This window comes from Pristis pectinata, chromosome 10, assembly GCF_009764475.1.
Source record: "Pristis pectinata isolate sPriPec2 chromosome 10, sPriPec2.1.pri, whole genome shotgun sequence".
In the NCBI taxonomy this organism is placed as follows: Eukaryota; Metazoa; Chordata; class Chondrichthyes; order Rhinopristiformes; family Pristidae; genus Pristis; species Pristis pectinata.
In genome coordinates, this window is record NC_067414.1 from 83,574,911 (window position 1) to 83,596,717 (window position 21,807).

Below are 21,807 nucleotides of genomic sequence, written 5' to 3' on the forward strand. Positions count from 1 at the left end.
ATTGGAATTTAGAAAAATGAGAGATGATTTTATTTGAAAATAAAAGATTCTGAGAGGCTTTGATAAGGAATATCCTGATGTTTCCCATCAGGGAGCAAAGTTTCAGAATCGAGAGTCACCCATTTAAAATGGGAGATGACAAGGAATTTCTCTGAGGATTGTGAATTTTTGGAATTCTCTATCCCAAAGACCTTTGAGGCTAAGTCATTGAAAGTGTCCAAGGCTGAAATAAGAGATATTTTTGGTCTAGAGAGGATTACAGGGCCTGAACAGGAAAGTGGACCAGGGACCAAGATTAGATCAGGTATCATCTTATTGAATGGCAAAGCAGGCTTGAGGAACTATATGGATATTCCTGCTATTTCTTATGTTATTTCTTAATAAATTCAGGGCTATCTCAAAAGTGATGATTCGATCAGTGCTATTTAAAATGCATTAAATAAATTTGGAATTGTTAATTTCCATATAATCTTTCCACTTGCAATTTGTAATGTATTTTGTTTCTCTAAAATAACTTAATGAATTACTTTGAAATTGAAAATGATAAAGTGAGTAGATTTGCCAAACATTATAATAACTACATATCTCAAAATGGTGGTTGGATGAGTGACCAATCAACTTTTTTTTCTGGTGCTAATGGCTAAGTCAGGACTGTTGAGCAGGCACTGGCAAAATTCCTTTAAGCCGTTGAACAACATCCTTGCATCAAGATTGCATATAAATAGCATTGTTTTCAAGATGATATTTAGCACAGGCCTGAAGGATGAGCAGTGCTCCCTTTGTTAACGCCATACCTAGATTTGAGCCAAGTATGTAAAAAGAGAAATATCAGTGAAGATGGACGTAGGTGTCTTACAGTAAAAAGAGGGAGAATTTATAATTGAGAACAAAGAAATGGCAGAGCAATTAAATACTTTGGTTCTGTCTTCATGGAACAGGGTACAAACAACTTCCCAGAACTGATAGGGAAGCAAGAATCCAACGAAAAGAAAATTTGTATTAGCAAAAAGAATAAGTGCTGGAAAAATTAATGGTGATAAAAACCCTGATAATCTATATCCCAGAGTACTGAAAGAGGTGGCATGGAAATAGTGGATGCATTGGTTGTCATCTTCCTAAATTTTACAGGTTGTGAAACAATTTCTCTGTAACTCCAACACTATATTTTGCATTCTGATTTCCTTTTACTACCTCTGTAATTATTTTTGGCATGATCTGTCTGGATGGCACGCAAAACAAGAACTTTTCACAGTATCTTGGTATATGTGACAATAATATACCAGTACCACTTCCTGCTGATGGGAGGGTGACAAATGTAACCTCACTATTTAAAAGGGAAGGGGGAGAGAAAATAGGGAGTTCAATTATAAAGGATGATAACAGGACACTTAGAAAATATCAATGAGATTGGACAAAGTCAGCATGGATTTAGGAAATGAAAGTCATGTTTGACAAACCTATTGGGTTATTTTTTGAGGATATAACTGGTAGAATAGATGATGGAGAACGAGTGGATGTGATATATTTGGATTTTCAATAAAATCCCACGAGAGAGGTTAGTGTACAAGACTTTAGCTAATAGGTTAGGGGGCAATTTACAGGCATGGATTGAAAATGGGTTGACAGACAGGGAACAGATAGTGGAAATCAATGGGACTCTCTCACTGTGGCAGGCAGTGACTAGTGGGCTACCACAGGGAACAGCACTTATGCCCCAGCTATTCATGATGTGCATCAATGATTTGGATGGGAGAATTGAATGTAATGTTTCGAAGTTTGGTAATGACAAAAAACTGACTGGAATTGTTGGTCCAGTTTATCATCTTGTCTGTGCTGGCCATCAGGTACTAATCCCATTTTCCGGCACTCAGCCCGTAGCCTTCATTGCTCATCTGTTACTTCTTAAATGTTGTGAGGGTATCTGGCTTCACATTCCTGCAGGCAGTACATTACGGATTCCAACCACCTTCTGGGTGAAAAAAATTCTTCTTCAAATCCCCTTCTAAATCTTCTACCCCTCACTTTAACATATACCTTGTGCTAATAGATACCTCTGCTAAGGGGAAAAGCTTCTCAATATCTAACATATCTATGCACCTCATAATTTTGGTATACCTCAATCAGGTCCCCACTTAGCCTTCTCCACTGCAAGGAGAGTAAACCCACCTATCCAATCTCTCCCCATAGCTGAAACACTCCATCCCAGCTAGTGAATTCTAACAGGACCAGACTAACTGGATGCAGGAAAGAGGTTTTCCCAGACAGGTCAGAGGAGGCTATGTAGTCTAGAATCAGGGGTCACAGTCTTAGGATATGGGATAAGACATTTAGGACTGGAATAAAGAGAAATTTCTTCACTCACAATACAGTGAAGGCAAGCCTTGGAATATATTTAAGAAAAAGTTAGATACATTTCTAGACACACAAAGCATCAACAGATATGGGGAAAGTTCAGGAATATTATCTTCAGGTATAGGATTGGCCTGGATCACATTGAATGGCAGAACAAGCACAAAGGGCTGAGTGGCCTACTCTTATGTTTTCTATGTTTCTCTGCTGGGGTAAACAACTTGGCCTAGGGTCAGGTGGTCAAGAATTTGGGGCAACAAAAGATCCATATCAATGGAGTTTGCAGTCTGGTGTGACCCTCAAAATGTACATCTGATGTAGAGGTTGTAATGCTACAAACTAAACTAGCTGATGTGTTCCACACTTTTCTTGCATTTATAAAAGAAAGTGATGAAAAAAAGAGTCCCTCTGGTAAAATAATGTTTTTGGAAGAAAATACCTTTGAAGGAAAATATGAGGTAACGAAAGAGCAACACACACAAAATGCTGGAGGAACTCAGCAGGTCAGGCAGCATCTATGGAGGGAAATGGACAGTTAACAGTTATTTAAAATACAAGACAAATAAAATTTCAAGAAAATGAAGGATTATATCTCTGCACTCATTCAAGTTATTTAGAAAATGTTGTAAGTTCAGTTGCACTCAGCATAGTTAACCTTTTAAGTATGCTGATACTCTGTAATTGAAAGTACCTCACCAGCAAAACTCTTAAGGTTTCTTTTAAAGTGTGGAAGTAGCGCTTTGGCTAAGGGGTAGGCTCCTTGTGCTTGCAGTACCTTTTAAGAATACTGCTTAAGTTTTTTTAAACTGTAAAATGCCTTAACAGTTGACAGTCAATATCTTGTCTTTTTTTTGCTAAATTAGTTAAATCAAACAGCAGCAGAAATGTTTTCCTGTGAATTCCATTCGGCCATGGTGCAACGGAAGCTTCTGTGTGATCAGAATTGTTAATGATGAGATGGAATCCAGGCTTATTGTGTGCTTCCTTAAGAACACACAGCATGCAAAGCATGGATGGTCACAATACTGTGAAAAATATGAATGATTTCCAATAAGTGATGTTAAAAGATTCTTGTAGGTGATATTGTTCATCTAGAGTCCACCATCGAACCCTAACCACATTTTTCAACAGTTTTTCTCTGGTCTCCACTCATTCCCTTCCTGAGGTCATCTTATCCATGAGACCCACGTCCTGCTCTCTCAACCCACCATCTGAACAGCTACCCATCTTGCATCTGTCTTGGCTTCCATGCAAACTGATAGTAGGCAATTGTTCTCTCCCTCAGATGCAAAATCCCTTCTTCTTAAAGTCTGCCATCTGCATCCCTCCAACACCAACCCATATTGTTGAAAATTATGGCCAAATGCCCACCTCCATTTCCTTTCAAGTCTGTGAAGATGCTGTTGCCATCCAACTCTGTCCTCACCTTTTCAAAAGATGCATATTTGAGTTCCTCCAAACAGGTGCCTGCCTCAGTAATAGTGTCAAAACATAACATATGGCCACCATGTTATAATCTAACTCTCTCTGACTTTCTTGACCTATCTGAAGTCATTGGACACAGTTGACCATAATCAAGTTCTACTGTTGTCTACCTGGCTGTAATTTACTTGTGTCTTTCCATTTTTATCTATCCAGTTGAGTACAGAGAATCTCTGGCAAAGGCTTATTGTCCATCCCCCACAATGTCTCTGAGATCCCAGAGGATGTAGCCTTGGCCATTTTACTTTCTCACTTTCCCATTGCTCCTCAAGGGCATTGTCCAAATACGCCAGTATCCAATATTGCACTTCATCTAAAAACTTCCTGTCTAGACCCTCCATGATCTAATTTCTCACACTACTTCACTGATATCCTGTACTGGAAGAGCAGAAATTCCTTCCAACTATGTCTGAAGAAGATCAATGTTAGCAAATTTACTTTCCAAGGCATTTCTGCCATGTACTACCCTCCTTAAATTTGAGGTCATCCAAGAAGTTTGCTACTTCTGTTCTAACTGGCATTATCCCTTCCACATACCATTCCTGTACTCAAAGCTCCTGGTTAACATCTTAAAATTCTCATTCTTGTTTTTAAATCCTTTCATAGCCTTTCCATGCCCTCTCTAGATCTACAATCCACCAAAGTATGTGTTCCTCCAATTCTGGTTTCTTTAAAACATTAAAACTTCAATGTGAAATTTCCTTGAATTTGTTGAACAGGGTTCAGGAATTGTTACAGCATGAGATTGTGGGTATGACTGACTGTTTCTAAGAGGACATGTTTGTATATCTCTAGGAGCACCTCAGTGATCAGACATGGGATGTGTTAATTTTAAGAGGAAATAATCTAATCCTCCAAGGTGATTAACACTATCCTGACTGCTTGTATGTGGGGTGTTCTAGTCATTAACAGATTGTTGAGATGTTAATAAACAGTTGCTTGAGGATGTGCAGACATTACAGAGGTGCAGGTAAGATTTACTAGAATGGTTCCAGGGATAAGCAACTTCATTTATGTGGACTATGGGGACAGGCTGCAGCTGCTCTTCATGGAGTAGAAAAGGTTGAATGTAGATTTAATAGAAGTGTTCAGAATCATAAGGGGTCAGGGAGCAGAGGACTTGTTTCAGTTTGGTGGAATGGTTGAGAACCAGAGGACACAGATTAAATGTGATTGATTCTTCTGCCTGAGACATGAAAATCTTTCTTATGATCTGATATTCACCTCCTGAGAAAGTAGCATAATGTAATTCAATGATAACCTTTGATTAGGACTTGAAGCAGGGAAGGAGCTGGGGCATGGGGACTAACTGAATTGTTCTTGTAGAAATCTGGCGTGGGCTCTGTGGAGTCTCGTAGCCATGTCTGGTTTTGACTATCCTATGTACATCTCATACTTTAACCAGGAAAAAATACCTTTGCTAAATATTTATGTGTCACATTTTAACACATCCTTGGGGAAATCATCTCCTTGGGTAGCACCTTGGGATCAGGATAACTTGCTTCGTCTCCAGTTCTGAGGTGGCCGTTGAGGACGATATGCGACCTGCAGACTCTACCACAGCTGGGCAGGTGCTGCTTGCTTGGGAGATGGTGCACTCTTTCTGCTGTTTGCGCTGGGCCTTTGTGTGCTCTGGTTGAATGAGCTCAAGGTTCTCAGTCCCACACCAAAGGGTTCTTCTCCACTTTGATGGCCAGGAGCCAAGTATCATGTATCAATAAGGTTGTTACATTTTTTTTAAAGGAGGTTTTAAGAACTTCTTTGAATCACTTCTTATGTCCTCTTATCACAATAGTTATTAACATAGAGAAATCGTTTGGTCTGTATGTTCAATCAGCATTATTTACTGAACACCATAAACAAGAACAATAACATTTTCAGCCATGTCATTTTATGCTTTTACTTTTGAACCATAGTGAAATGGGCGATTGGGGGATTGGTGAATTGAGCTCTATGTGGCTTGTTGTCAAACTCTATTTGAAAACTCTCCATGGAAGCACCTTGGGGGATGTTGCACTGCATTAAAGAAGCTGCATTAAAGAAGCGATATGAATATAGTGTGTGGTTATGATTGTTGTGCTAGAATCCTCTCATGGCCATCATTTAATGGGAATGTTTGGAATAGTTACAGCCCAGTGCTGCAAAGCACATGCAGAATATTGGAAGATCATGAGCGAAACAGATGTCTTTCTGGAAAACCTGTTTCTGAAAACGGACCTCTCAGAAGTTATTTACGTAAATTTCCAAAGAGAGTAGAATAATTTCCAAAACAACCTCTGAACTCAATTTTCCAATTCTCCCATTTCAACATGATTTAAAATATACATTGAAACAAGGTATGAATGGTATTATTGACAATTAAATTGTTCCTTTTTATGGGATGTAGTAAAACAAAACTGATTGAGTATAATAAGTCAGTGCCAGTTTATTCAAAATCAAAGAACAGAAATGACTTTTTAAAGTTTATTCCTAAATTAATATTTTTTGTTTACAACTATTAAGATCTATGTCTACATTATAGGGCAATCTGTAGCATATTTTTCTTTGTAGGTATTTTGTCCAAAAGCTGCACTGAGGTTTGCTTACTGGCCATAGCGTGTTCCAGTGGTGTAGGAATAAATTAACAACATTGTTTTGCAGTTAAGTGGTATTGGCTGGTTAGAATTAAAACCCTGCACAGTGCCTCTAAGGATTGCATTTTTTTTCTCTGGCAAGTCTTGAGAATAATGTTGCTATAAAAAGATAAAGCAGTATGGTCTAACATTTGTGTGTGTGTGTTTTTTTGTCTGAGACTATTAAGTGACATTGGGGTTAATTTTACATTGTCAGCAGACATGAATTAAATGAATAAAACCTCATCAAAACAAAGGAATATATCAGCCTCATTTTTGGATGCAATTTCTCTTGATCACCAGTTACTGTGATTTGAACAGGGTACTTTTGGTTATGTTGAACTTAGCTGATTGTAATTCAGCTGATTTTAATAAGGAAATAAAAAATAAATTTTGTACAAGGAGGGAATTTTAGTGTCAATAAAGATTAAAATTATTTATACTAATATGTGAAGGTGCAGTTAAAAGTTGATATTTAGCTAATGAATCAATGTGGGAAGGCACAGGTTACCTCTTTGTTCCTATCCACAGTGGTTGGATGAGACACATTTAGTGTTTACCACATGAAGAAAAGATCCTGAGGAGACATTGACAAAGTAGATGTTGAAATGTTTCCACTCGTGGGGGAATCTCAAACGAGGGCATGTAGTTACAAGATTACAGGATGATCATTTAAAACTGAGGTACATAGAAACTACTTGAAGATTCTCTATCTAGATCATTAAGGGTATTTAAAGAGGAAGGAGATAAATTTCTTGAAAGACTGGGGAATTGAGGGCTGTGTGGAACAGGCATAGAAAAGGAGATGAGGCCTGGAGCAGATCAACCAGGATCACATTGAATGGTGGATCAGGCTTGAGGGACCTTCTGATGAAGGTTCTTTGACCTGAAACATTAACTGGGTTCTCTTTCCAAAGATGCTGGTTGTGTTCTTCCAGCATTTCTGTTTTATGTTTCAGATTTCAGCGTCTGTACTTCTGTTTCTTTTCCAAGCTTATGGGGCTGAGTGGTCTACTCCTGCTCCCATTTTTGTTATGTTTTTCTGATTATCCAAGATCAAAGGTAGTGTGGGGGAATGGCAGGACATGGGACAATGAAGAAGGGATTCTGTGATATGCCAAGGACATTTATTTTCCCAATGAGGAATGTGTTGGTGTCTAGATTATTTAAGGGAAATGAAGTGAGACAATTAGATAATCTGGGGGAACATGTAGGAAATGGTGACCAAACAACTCAATTCAATATGAAGACTGAGAAGGAAATGGAGTTGAAAAAGTTAAGTGTTTTTGACTGGAAAGAAGCCAATTTAATGAGATGCAAAAGGAACTTGCCAAACAAATTGAAAAGAAAAATGTCAAACAAGGCAGTGGACAAACCATGGGAAATTTTCAAAGAAGAACTGACTGAGGTTCAGACACGATATCTTCCCACAAGTAAAAATGAGAATGAAGCCAAAAACCGGTACTTAAGGGAAATTAAAATATTAAAACAAAGGCACATAATTAATTTGGAATGATAATACAAAAGAAAAGCAAGCTCTCTGCAGATCTAGTAGGAATGTGAAGATTAGAATGACTAAGAGGTAGGCATAAAACAGTGTTCTGTAATGTTTTGTAAACATGGTTTTTGACCCGAGCAAACCAAATAGATGGAGCAAAAAAATCTTTGTAAATTTCATTCAAGTAAAAATGTATTTGCTGATGTGTTGACATTAAGGATGTTTAATAATATTTTAATAGATCACCAGACCCAAAATGTGGCCTTAAGTTGTTAGCTATCAGTTTGAATGGTGTTATTATACTGCTTTATTCTTGTCTCATTTGTATCTGCACCAAATCACTGAGGCTATTATCACCTATTTTCTCCAGAGGTCAGTTTCTATTTATTGACTTACTTTGTTGGTTTATAATTGTTATTTACACAAGAGAAAGAAATGTATGTTTGTTAAAACTATTCCAGTAAGTCTCTTAGATAACAGAATAGTTTACGCTTTAAGAGTGTAAAGCTCAATGCATTTAATTTAATATCTGAGTGTTCTTACATATCTGCATTTATTGTCCGTCCCTATTGTCCTTGACATCTTGAAGAGCTGCAGTACTTCTAATGAAGATGATCCCACAGTGGTGTCCTGGATTTAGATCTAGCAATGATAATGGAACGCTAATATATTTCTACCTCAGGACACTGTGTGACTTGAAGGAGAATCTGCAGGTGGTGGTGTTCCCCCATGCCTGCTGTATTTTTCCTACTTGGTGGGGTGATGTTTTCCTTGTCACTCTTGTTTTTAAGTGGATAGTCCAGTTGAGTTTCTCAACGAGACCAGCCATCATTTCTCAATGACAACGGTGGAGGATTCAGTGATGGTCATGCCATTGAATGTCAAGGGCAGGTGATCTCTTGTTGAAGATGGCCATTGCCTTTGGTGATGCAAATACTACATTCAGAAATGGGCCAAAAATTGTTGAGTGGGTCTGGCTGCCAACAGACATGGACTGCTACATTTGCTGTAGAGTTGCAAATGGAAATGAACATTCTGCGATCATCATTCAATACTTTGCACATTGTTATAGAGGGATGGCCATTGATAAAGCCATAGAAGATGGCTGGGCCGAGGACGCTGCCTTGATGAGGTCCTGCAATTATGCCATGGGACTGAGATGATTGACTTTAACAACCGCAACCATGATTCGGATCTGCCGTCTCTTTTGTCTTCTCACCACCACCATCTTGCTTAGTGCAGGCTTGAATCCAACCATTGGAGTATTTTCCCTTGGATGTCCATTGGTTTCAGTTTTACCAGGGCTTCTTGATATCACACTTGGTCAAATGTCAAGGCAGGCATCACACCTTGGCTCAACAATTAAGTTTTTTGGTGTATGTTCTGATCAAGGCTGTGATGAGCTTTGGAATTGAATGGTCTTGAACTGGGTATCAGTGATCAGGTTATCGGTAACATAACTGATGAAGCCTTCTTTCACTTGGCTAATGACTGAAAGTAGACTGAGTGGGCTGTAATTAGTGGGATTGGATTTATCCTGCTTTTTGTGAACAAGACAGTTTTCCGCATTGTGTCACAGATGCCAGTTTTGAAATCTATCCAACAGTGTTGTAAGGTTGTAACTGTACTGGAACAGATAAATTACAAACACAAATCACTGCAACAAAATTCAAGCAGTGTGTGGACTAAGTTGATGTCCTTTATTGAGTATTTATTGTCCCAGTTGAAGGTAGAAATAGATTGAGCAACTTTTGAGATTTAACAGAACAATAACATACTGAAAATTTTCAAGTATTTCACCTGACAGCCCATTTCCATGCTTTAATGGTATTATCCTGCTACTTACAAAATCGAATGAAATCCACGTGATGGCACCAGTCCCAGGGTATCTCAGGCATCCACCAACAGTGATATCATTAAGCAGGCTGAACATTATAGAATTCTTAAAAACGCAAACTAAGTAATAAATATCTAACCTTTTGAACATTTTACAATGAGAAGTTGAAGATCAGAATATGGATGTGGGATTAAAGTAAAAGCTGAAAGTGTAAAAACATTGTTAAAAACCAGAGCATTTTGAAACACTTATGTGAGGCAATTAGACCACATATATAACATGATATATTTTTGAACAGGCATGTTGTTAAGGAGAAAGTATGGCTGAGTCACTCAAATAAAATTTGAGTTGAATGTTATGCATTGTTAGGGTTTTTTCGTCTATATTGATCATAGGTTGTTGTTCTCAACAGTTCACTGATTCTGCAGATACAGAGAATATCTTCATTTATTTAGCACCTTTGATATAGAAAAATATTTCAAGGTACATTCAATACTCCCAGTTATCTTAATGTTTTTTCATCATTTAATTTTGAACAAATGTTTGAAACTGTTTTCTAATTACAGATTCCTCTTACTGCTCTGTTCATTTTTAAATATTCTCTCAAGATTTTCATAAGAAAAGACTCATCAATTCTACTTAACATTTCCTTTGGTTGGTACCAAACCCTTGGAAGTAATTTTGTTCCACACTGTATTGTAAATAAGAGTGCAGCTCTGAAGAACTCTAGTAGTGAGTTGATTTCTTGTTTGAAATCTGTATGCACCCACTTATAATATTTTATAAGCTTAATAGTAACATGCTATCTCAACACACTGCTTTAATTTGACTTTTATAACAAGCTACTTAGCCAAATTTTGTCAGAATGATATACTATCTCAGTACATTTTCAAAAGCTGTTTCTTCAGAAGAATAACCGATCTGTTCTCTTGCTCTTGTTTTGCATGCAAGAGAAACCCATGGTCCTTTCTTCTCATTGTAAACACATAGCATTAATGGATTTGGTTCGTCTGTATTGCCTCATTACTGGCTTAGGTTTCAATCACAGAAGTCTTTCAGTGTATGCAAATAAGGTAGAATCATCTACCTGAGAGTTAATATTCCAAGCTTTAAAGTGTATTATAAATCTAATGTTTGTATTTACAGCATAACATCCTGTTCTTTTTTGATGGGCAAAAAGCTAAGCGAGCCTGGGCAGCTGTTTGATGTTGGCTTCAAGTGTTATTAATTTCATATTCCATTATTCTTTTCACTGTAGCACAAGTGAAGCTGATGTGGAGGCTGTCATGGATAAGCTATTTGATGAGCTGGCTCAGAAACAAAATGATAGTACGTAAGTTAATTTCTCTTGAAAGAGAATACATTTAGAACACAATGCCCAATCTCCACTGACCAATTAGTAAGTTCCATTGCTGTATATGGGTTGATGCCATATTCAAGTGGTTGTCATTGTATCAGTATTTTGTCTAATTTCTGTGTTGAATCATCTGCTATTATTCATGAAACCATGCATTTCCAAGGTATAAGAGATGAATTTTATAGTAATTATCCAGACAAGGCTGATTCTTTGTTCGTGTTTCCATAGTAACAAGACCAAGGATTTTGAAAGTGCAAGGTAGAGAGCTGAGATTGAGCAAAGCTTGTGGAACCATGGCAGACTGCACATTTGAAGAGCTATGTGACAAAGTGAGTATAGGCAAGTCTTAAGCTAAGGGTCTTGTGCTGTTTTTTCAGTTCTGATTTCCTAGATATGCATGTTTCCTGAGGCTGAAAAGACTTTATCGACAAGATTAAATATTGTTAGCATGTTGAGCAAAAATTGCTTACTTTATATTATCATGACTTTCAGTTTTACTGTAGGGGAAGTGAAGGAGATACCTCTTCCCTCATTCAGATGGAAGGAAATAAAATACATTTTAGAATAGATCAGGTGAGAGAATTAATCCAGGTTTAATGAAAAACATAACTAGATTTGCCCTTCTACAGTTTTGAGCAGCAAGGGAAAGCTGTTTATGGCTTATTCTTTATTTCCCTTCTTCCTACCCATCCCATGCTTAAGAATCTTGCAATCACACATGGTACCTTGTTTATAGGCGCACTACTCTCACTACTGAATAAGAAACATTATGCAGCATAAACACTGAACCTTGAATAAACACTCCTTTATTTAGAAGCTGCAGATCTCAAACCTCTGTTAGATAATTGGTCACTTAATTTACTACTTATTAAATGCATCTATCATGAAGCTTTAGATCTCATGTTGGAAGTATTATACTGAAGATAGTTTATGTGTGCTATAAGCTATTGGAACTGTCAAAGAAGAAAATGAAACTCTAAACTCTTAAAGATTTTATATTTATCACCACTTGTTTGATTTCTAATTGGACTTACAGATCTCAAAGCAATAAAACACTTTTGTTTCCCATGATATGAATTGCTTGCATTCATATATATCAGTTTTCTATTAAAAACTAGCTATCAGTGTTTTTACCTATGATTTTAATGAAGACAAATGGCAAACCAGCAGGGAGTGATTACAAAGATTGTTCAAAGAAATGTGCCTTGAGAATGTCATTATAGACTGAAAAAATAGACTGATTGAGTCAGTAATTCCATTCTGTTTTGTTGTTTGTTCAAGTTCAATACAATTTCCAGCCATCTTTTACCTCTCCTTACAAACATCAACTCATTTTCAGGTGTTAAGCAAATAAGTGCTCAACAAGGAGTCTATGCTGTAGATCCATTGACAAGCAGAAGGCTTTAGTGAGGGGGTGGGAGCTATGATTGGAGGTGGTATTGTTATCTCTTCTGTTCTGTCTTCCCGAATACTTAATGGCTTGGATTTTGTAGTCATTGGCAAGGAATAGTAACTACTGTAAATACGTGACAACTGGCTGCAGAAATTTTGTTGGCTTTTGAGTGGCAACATGCTGTCTCTATGTGTCAATCCAGCGTGGCCCCCCTCTCCGGCAGATCTGTCATGTGTGTGAGCAGGGCTCCCAACAGAATGTCATTTTTTATTTAAATGAGGAGGAATGAATTGGAATACATAATCCATTATGAAAACACTTATTGAGAGCAAAATGAAGTGCTTGAATGAAAAAGGAGATAGAGTTAAGGCGCAAATGAAAAGTTAGAGTCATACAACATGGAAACAGGTCCTTTGGCCCAACTTCTCCATGCCGACCAAGATGCCCATTGAAGCTAGTCCCATTTGCCCACATTTAGCCCATATTTCTCTAAACCTTTCCAATCCATGTATCTGTCCAAGTGTCTTTAAAATGTCATTAATGTAGTTGCCTCAAGCACTTCCTCTGACCGCTCATTCCATAGATGCAGCACCTTCTGTATGAAGAAGTTACCCCTCAGGTTCCTTTTAAATCTTTCCCCTCTCACCTTAAACCTATGCCGTCTAATTTTTTAATTCCCTTTCCCTGGGAAAAAGACTGTGTGCATTCATCCTATCTATGCCCCTCATGATTTACACCTCTGTAAGGTCACTTCTCATTCTCCTGCGCTCCAACAAATGAAGTCCAACCTAAAAAATAAATTTCAGTTTTTTTTCAAATCCCCAACATTGTTTACATTTCAAAGACTGTTGAGTTAAAAATTCAGTGACACCTGAATGTGCCAACCCTGGTTTTACTTGTGGTGTTTTGTGGATATCTTGTGGGAAATGCAGCAACTTCATGACTCTACATTGATTTTGATGAATTAAGCTATAGAGGAGCAGAGCAAATTACTCTTTGAATTTCTGCACTTAACTGTGCTACTTGCCATTCAATTTATTTAATGTTGGATGCTGTTAGTGCTGTACTTTTTAATACAAGTTCTGGGCCAACAATTTTATGTACACATCCTTATTTCTGTCTATCTCAAACCTTCCTTTTCCTGTCATATACTTCCAGGTAGCTGCAACCTCTGACCTTTAGAAATCTCCTATCTTGTTCTGCCAATTGTATGACTAAACTAACATCTACGAGGGAGCCAGTCTATGTTTCCAGTCATTAATTCAATGAGATCTCTGTCTTTATCTTTGCTTCTTTCCACAATTCCAACCTCATCTGATCTTGTATTCCTCATGGGCGTCGTCATGTCCCCTTTGACCCTCACCAATTTTTATCGATGCATTTTAGAAAGTATCCTATCTGGATGCATCACAGCTTGGTACGGCAACTGTTCTGCCCGAGACTGCAAGAAACTGCAGTTAATTGTGGACACAGCTCAGCACGTCACGGAAACCAATCTCCCCTCCATGGACTTCTCGCTGCCTCGGTAAAGCTGCCAGCATAATCAAAGCCCCCACCCACCCCGGACATTCTCTGTTCTCTCCCCTCCCATCAGGCATGAAGATACAAAAGCCTGAAAGCACGAACCACCTGGCTCAAGGACAGCTTTTCTCCCACTGTTATAAGACCACTGAACAGTCCCCAGTACAATAACATGGACTCTTGACCTCACAGTCTACCTCGTTATGACCTTGCACCTTATTGTCTGCCTGCACTGCACTTTCTCTGTAACTAACACTTTATTCTGCATTGTTATTGTTTTCCCTTGTACTACCTCAATGCACTGATGTGATGAAATGATCTGTATGGATGGCATGCAATGCAAAGTTTTTCACTGTACCTTCGTACATGTGACAATAATAAGCCAATTTACTAATTTAACTTTGTGCTTACGGGATGATGTGATGAAATATCTGTATGGATGGCATGCAATACAAAGTTTTTCACTGTACTTTGGTACATGTGACAATAATAAGCCAATTTACCAATTTAACTTTCTGCTTATGGGAATCTAAAGACTTCCATGCTCTTCATCTTTCTCAGAACTTTCTAGACTACAGTGTCAGACAGAACAAATTCAAGTTCCATTTCCTATCCATTGTTATAATCAGTGATCTTTCAAAATTCCTCTCTTCCTTCACAGGAACAGGCCCTTCAGCCCATCATGTCTGTGCCAACTATGAGGTCAATCTAACTAATCCCATCTGCTTGCACATGCAAGCAGGGGAACTGGGCCACCAGGATGCCCTTTATCAGAGGGGTATTCCCATTTCCCATTTTACACATGATGGAAGAAAGGACACTGATAAAGCGGAGAGACACCATCCATAATTGATAAAGCGTCTGAAGACATTTAATGTGAGGACCCAATGTATGGAACTTTTACACCAATGCTGTGAATTCTAGTTCCAGACTTTGTCATTGGAGCTAATGACTTGAGCAAAATACTGTAGACTGGAAACCCAAAATAAAAACAGGAAATACTGGAAATACCCAGCAGGTTAGGCAAGAGCTGAAGAGAGAGAATTATTTAATATTTCAGTTTAAAACTTGTTGAGTTGAAAACTTTTTCACTGGAACTTTTGTACAATGCAATATTTAAAATTTTTTAAAAATTTTATTTACAGCATGGTAACAGGCCCTTCTGGCCCAGCGAGTCCGCACCGCCCATTTTGAACCCAAATTAACCTACCCGTACGTCTTTGCAATGTGGGAGGAAACTGGAGCACCCGGAGGAAACCCACGCAGACACGGGAGAACATACAAACTCCTTACAGACAGCGACGGGAATCGAACCCCGATCGCTGGCGCTGTAATAGCGTCGCGCTAACCGCTATGCTACCGTATATATGTATATGGTATACTTTCATACAGTGGGATATAGATCAGTTATAGATGTGGGCAGAGAAGTGGCAGATGGAGTTTAATCTGGGCAAGTGTGAGGTGTTGCACTTTGGGAGGTAAAATAAAAGGAAAAATTATGCAGTTAATGGTAGACCCCTTAATAGCATTGAGGTACAGAGGATTCTTGGGGTCCAGGCCCATAGTTCACTGAAAGTGGCTATGCAAGTGGATAAGGTGGTAAAGAAGATGTATGGCATGCTTGCCTTCATCTTATCTTATCCTATATCTTTATTAGTCACATGTACATCGAAACACACGTGAAATGCATCTTTTGCATAGAGTATTCTGGGAGCAGCCCACAAGTGTCGCCACGTTTCCGGCGCCAACATAGGAAGTCATACTGCAGCTATATAAAACTTTAGTCAGACCACACTTGGAGTATTGTGTACAGTTCCGGTCACCCCATTATAGGAAGGATGTGGAGACTGTGGAAAGGGGGCAGAAGAGGTTTACCAGGATGATGCCTGGATTAGAGGGTATGAGCTATAAGGAGAGGTTGGACAAACTTGGGTTGTTCTCCCTAAAGCGTCAGAGGCTGAGGGGAGACCTTATAGAGGTTTTTAAAATTATGAGGGGCATAGATAGGGTAGACGGTCAGAATCTGTTCCCCAGGATAGAAATGTCAAATACCAGAGGACATGCTTTTAAGGTTGGGGGGGAGTTTAAAGGGAATATGAGAGGCAAGTTTTTTACACAGAGAGTGGTAGTGCCTGAAATGGGCTACCTGGGGTAGTAGTGGAAGCGGGCAGTTTGGTGGAGTTTAAGAGGCTTTTAGATAGACACATGAATATGAAGGGAATGGAGGGATATGGATGATACACAGGAGGACATTTAGTATAAATTGGCATCAAGATTGGCACAACATCGTTTGCCAAATGGCCTGTGCAGTGCTGTACTGTTCTAGGTTCTATTCGAACTGTCTTGAGGAAAGACTATCAACCTGAAATTTTAATTCTGTTTTTCTCTCATGTTGTTTGATCCACTGAGTTTTCCAGCATTTTCTGTTTTAATGATTCAGAAAGTCTTTGGTTTAATATGTGAATCTTCATTTTGTCTAGGGAATGTTCGGATTGATAGAGTAAATGTAGTCACTGATTCTGGAGGCATCCTAAGAGGCTTGTACTTCTGAGGAGAAAAGGGAATAACCCTCCATTAGCTTCTTGTAATTCTACTGGTGAAGATAGGTACAGGGGCCCCTGGCAGTCTGATTGTCTAAACACGGAGCAAACATAATGTATATCTGAGAAATAAAATACTGCAGATCCTGGAATTTTAAGGAAACACACAAAATTGCTGGCAGTACTGAGCCAGTCAGGCAGCATCTGTGGAGAGAGAAATACAGTCAACATTCCAGTTTGATAATCTTTCATTAGAACATTTCTGATGAAAGATTTTCAACCTTAAAAGTTTTAAACTGAAAATGTTAACCATTTCCCTCTCTCTTCAGATTCAGCCTGACGTACTGGATATTTCCAGCATTTGGACTAAGGGGTTTTTGGAGTGTTGAGAGAGTGGTGGAGATGGGGAGTAAGTGTTCAGATGTCCAGCACGCTGAATTGACCTGCTGTATGAAAACATAGCAAGTCTTTGTAAAAAAGGCATTTGGCACACTTGTATTAGTTGGGGCATTGAGTACAAGAGCTGGCACATCATGTTACAGCTGTACTAGATGTTGGTGAGACCGCACTTGGAGTATTGTGTGCAGTTCTGGTCACCTAGCTATTAGGATGGATATGATTAGCTGGAAAGGGTATAGAAAAGATTCACAAGGATGTTATCAAGACTGAAGGGCCTCGGTTATAAAGAAGACTGGATATGCTGGGGCTTTATTTATAGCAGGCTGAGGGGTGACCTTATAGAGGTTTATAAAATCGAGGGGCATAGATAAGGTTTTTTTCCCAGGGTAGGGAAGTCTACAACTAGAGGACATAGATTTAAGGTGAGTGGGGAAAGATTTAAAGGAGACCTGAGGGGCATAAAGGTTAATGGGTATATGGACCGAGCTGTCAGAGGAAGTGGTAGAGGTGGGTACAGTTTAAAAGACATTTGGACAGGTACAATGATAGGAAAGATTCAGAGGGATATGAGCCAAATGCACGCAAATGAGTCTAGCTCTGGTCAGCATGGACAAGTTGGGCCAAAGGGCCTGTTCCTGTGCTGTATGACTGTATGGTGCTGATAGTTTTTAATGGAGACAGTTGATGTGAGGACACCACCGTATGGAGCTTATGCGCCGATGCTGTGAATTATAGTGCCGGATTTTGTCACTGGAGCTCATGTGACCCGAGCAAAGTACTGCAGCTACTGGATATCCAAGATAAAAACAGAAGGAAGATTGACAAATTGGACAGTTAGGGCTTTCCCTTGCACCCACAGTCTCTGCTTTCACAGAACATAATGGTGCTGAAACCAGGATCATTCCCCTTACAACTGTTCCAGCTGATATCAGAGAGTGGCAGCTGAACCTAGGATCTTCTTGTTATATGTAGCTTAACTCTGTTAACTGGTGAGCATTCAAGATTGCCATTAATTTCCTTGAAAGGAGAAAATCATTGACATTGTGCCCAGGCATGAGTACATGCCTCTGTCATCATTTTACTTTCCAGTTTCCCCATGTATTTTGAAAGATTACTAAGTAACTAGTTTGCTGGAAATATGATATGACCGATTTAAAAGCACCTACAGAATGGTGCACTTTGTATATTACTCTTGCTAAAAAACCCACAGCATCTCTCTGCCTAGAATAACTAATGCAGCCAAACAAAAGGCTCAACTTCCTACTGAGCAGGGCAGAATTTGTTCAGCGTAGGAAAATAATAATCCTGGAACTGAGATGATGCTCTTGGAGCATGCATTAAATCATTCCACTTTGGTGGATTTCCGCAAAATAAATAAAGCGGCTATGGGCAAAGGACAAAAGGAATGACGTGAACAACTCTAACATCCCAACTGAAGTGGGCTGAAGATGAAAAGCCAGAGCTGTTGCATTGTATGTTTCTATTTTGACACACTGGCATCATAAAGAAAACAAGCTTTTATCCATAATAAGAACAGCATTTAAAGCTTTGTGAGTTTTTTCTCTCTTTTTGGTGAAAACTACATTGGTACTTTTCCTGCAATGAATAATTTTGATTGAGAAGATTTGTTTATCTGATGAGTAAAAACAATATTTGTTACCTGCAGTTTCAGTTGATCGGCATTGGTTTTGGGGTTGTTTAATGTACTTAAGTAGCTCATTGTTTAATGCATACTATTTGAGGAAAGGCAAGTATAGAAAGAAGACCATATTTTGGACAAACACACAACCTGCAGGAAGAACTCAGCGGAGCAAGCATCATCTGTGGGAGGGAAAGGAAATGTCAACATTTTGGATGGAAATCCTGCATCAGAACTGAACATCAACAATTCCTACCCCCCCCCCCCCCCCACAGATGCTGCTCGACCTGCTGAGTTCCCCCAGCAGATTGTTTGTTGCTCCAGATTCCAGCATCTGCAGTTTCTTTTGTCTCCATATTCTGGAGCTCCTTATAAATTGTTCCAAACCACTTTACATCTAACAGAATACTTTTGAGGCTTAATCACTATTGTAATGTGAGGAACCTATTTCTGCACAGCAAGGACCCACAAACTGGAAGGTGACGTTGACTGGTATTTTACATTGCTTGAGGCATAAATGTCAGCCAGGACACCAGGGAGAAGTCCCATGCTGTGGGATTTTTTGCATAGGGTAAATAGAACCTCAGTTTAATGTTTCGTCTGAAAGTTTGAGCCTCCAGTAATGGAGTATAACCTTGGCACCGTGCTGGAGATTCCGCCAGTTTCAGAGTTCTGATGAAGGCTCCTGGAACCCAAAATGTTAACTGTTTCTCCTTCTGCAGATGCTGCCTGACTACTGAATGTTCCCAGCTTTAGTTTTGTTAAGACGAGAAAGTGGCACCAGTTAAGTATATTCATTGAGTCAATATTCTATGTAATGCACACTGATTCAGTGCTGATATGAAGTAATTATACAATGCCATACGATGCAATACATCAGCATGTTTGATATATTTGCGAGATACTGGATGATGCTACAAAAGTGTAATGTTAACTGTGTACAGTACAAACTATTTGGCTCAAATGGCTGATTTAAGACAAATAGAAACATACATCAAATGAAAATCAAAAAGCTGCAAATTCTGGAAATCTAGAACAAAACTAGAAAATGCTGGAAGAACTTAGCAGTCAGGCAGCATTTGCGGAAGGAGAAACAGTTAACGTTTCAGATTCCAGGAGCCCTCATCAGAACTGGGAAAGAGGGAAAACAAGTTAGTTTTCAGTAGGAGAGAAGGTGGTGGAGGGAAGTGAAGAACAAAAGGGAATTTGATAGATTGTCCAAATGGCTTAATGGGGGCATTTACCAGCACATTAAGCTTCTTTATCTGTGTAATGTATTCAAAATGGTGAGGCAGTGGGGTATGCCCAGCAAGCCAGGAGGAAAAGAATTGGGAGGAAAGTCCTGATGCAGGGTTTTGATCCGAAACATTGACAATTCCTTTCTCCCCACAAATGCTGCTCAACCCGTTGAGTTCCTCCAGCAGATAGTTTGTTACTGTTGACCTTTCTTAAATTAGAGAAAGCAGAGCTTTTATTATAACATCCCTGACAACTCTAAAGCACTCCTACTTTCGGACTGAATATCCATCCTAACCCCACCTCAGCATCTTCTCTTTCTACCTGCTAAGCTAGTTCATAATTGCTCATAAATGGGAAACTTTAGTTTCTCATGTCCGTTAGTCATTTATTTTTTATTTAATTCATTAATCCTTTTGAACTTGTGTTTTATTTTTCTTCTGTTTGAGCCTCATGTTTAATTAAATCACCTCTCTCTTTTTCCCCTGTACCCTTGCCCTCATTGTCCTTCTCTCATGTCCTGAAGGCTGTTTTATTTAATTACTTTAAGGAAGACCCATTCTCAAAAGCTGAAGAGTAACTTCAACTCATTTATCCTGGATCCATGTTAAAAAACTTGTTACTTCAAATTGTTTCTAGCACACTAAGTGCTGATTATACAGGACCAAGATGTTTCACTGAATGGTAATTTCATATATTGTAGGGAAAACCTGTTATCCTTTGGCCATTTTAAATTAAATTTGCACAATACTGTTTGCCGAGACTGATAGAAATACCAAAATTAACTTTCAGCCCTTATTTTTAAAGTACCATCATGCTGATTATAGTTTTGATAAGACTTGGATTGAGTTTTTGATAGTAAACGTTCACAGCTTCCTCATTGCAAGGTTACCACACCTCCTAATTTCAAACTGAGCATCTGCCTGCTGCCTTGGATCCCACTGCACAGTTACAAACACTAGAGCCCCGCCCATCAATTCCACATTCACTCAACCCTTACTCAGTTCTCCATAAGCCCAGTTTTTTTACCTACTACTTGCAAGCCTATCATCCTTTTCTCCTGGACCGCTGATGTCACCCCACATAGTCTCAGATCCCTAGAACATTGATAGCCACAGCCCAGTCAAGGCATCCTCCCTCACTGCTGAAACAATAGCCAGACTTTCAGCATTAAAAAAAATTGGAGCTCATTCTGATGAAGGATCACATCTGCACTTTATCATTTCTCTCCACGTTTGTGCCCGACTTGCTAAGTGTGGCCAGAATTTTATGTTTCCCATTTCCCACATCTTTAGTATTTTAATGTTTGATTTTCTTGAGCAAGTTTCTTGTCTCCAAGATGCAGAATTTGTTCTGCCAGCTCTGGGCACATTCCTGGAAAGATCATCTGCAAGCAGGAAAAAACAATTTAATATTTTAATGATTAAAAACCAAAACTGTTCAACTAAAGTGAGAAGCAAACTTTTTTTTATGTATTATGATTTTTCTCCCGTAGCAGTGCCCAGAGTTTCATCCTTAATGTTAGGTCCATTCTGGAGGGTTGGGTACATTTTTGTCCAAAATGCATCAGCAAAAATTGATACTGATTTGAAAATTGTATTTGATAAAGTCATGTGGATTGCAGCAGATAGCCTGGAAAGTTGTACATTGGTGCAGTGTTAAAGCTGGAAGCCAAAACCCCCCCTTCCTGATGAAGTATTAATTCCTGGCCTGTGGTGGCCCCATAATGACACACACAAGATGTTGTGGAGGAACTCAGCAGGTCAGGCAACATCTATGGAGGGAAATAAACAATCCATGTTTCGGTTGAGACCCTTCATTAGGACTGGAAAGGAAGAGGACAGAAGCCAGAATAAGAAGGTGGGGGGAGAGGGATGATCTATTGCTCACCTTTTTTGGTGTAAGCCAATCACAAAATGGATCTGCTTGTGTAGTGAGGATAAA

The 21,807-nt window shown here is 38.9% G+C and overlaps 1 protein-coding gene across 3 annotated transcripts in view; it reads left to right on the forward strand.

The window, feature by feature from the left end:
• afg1lb (AFG1 like ATPase b) overlaps window positions 1–21,807 on the forward strand; it is a 98,390-nt gene that overhangs the window by 73,532 nt on the left and 3,051 nt on the right. Inside the window, exons 9-11 of one of the 3 annotated variants that reach the window (XM_052024713.1) lie at window positions 11,037–11,107; window positions 11,364–11,464; window positions 19,350–19,410. In XM_052024713.1, coding sequence (XP_051880673.1) covers window positions 11,037–11,107; window positions 11,364–11,464; window positions 19,350–19,367 — 190 coding nt within the window. In that variant the 3' untranslated portion in view covers window positions 19,368–19,410. Of the gene's footprint in view, window positions 1–11,036; window positions 11,108–11,363; window positions 11,465–14,710; window positions 14,913–19,349; window positions 19,411–21,807 lie in introns of those variants that run through there. The other 2 variants (XM_052024712.1, XM_052024711.1) reach the window with 2 other exon arrangements.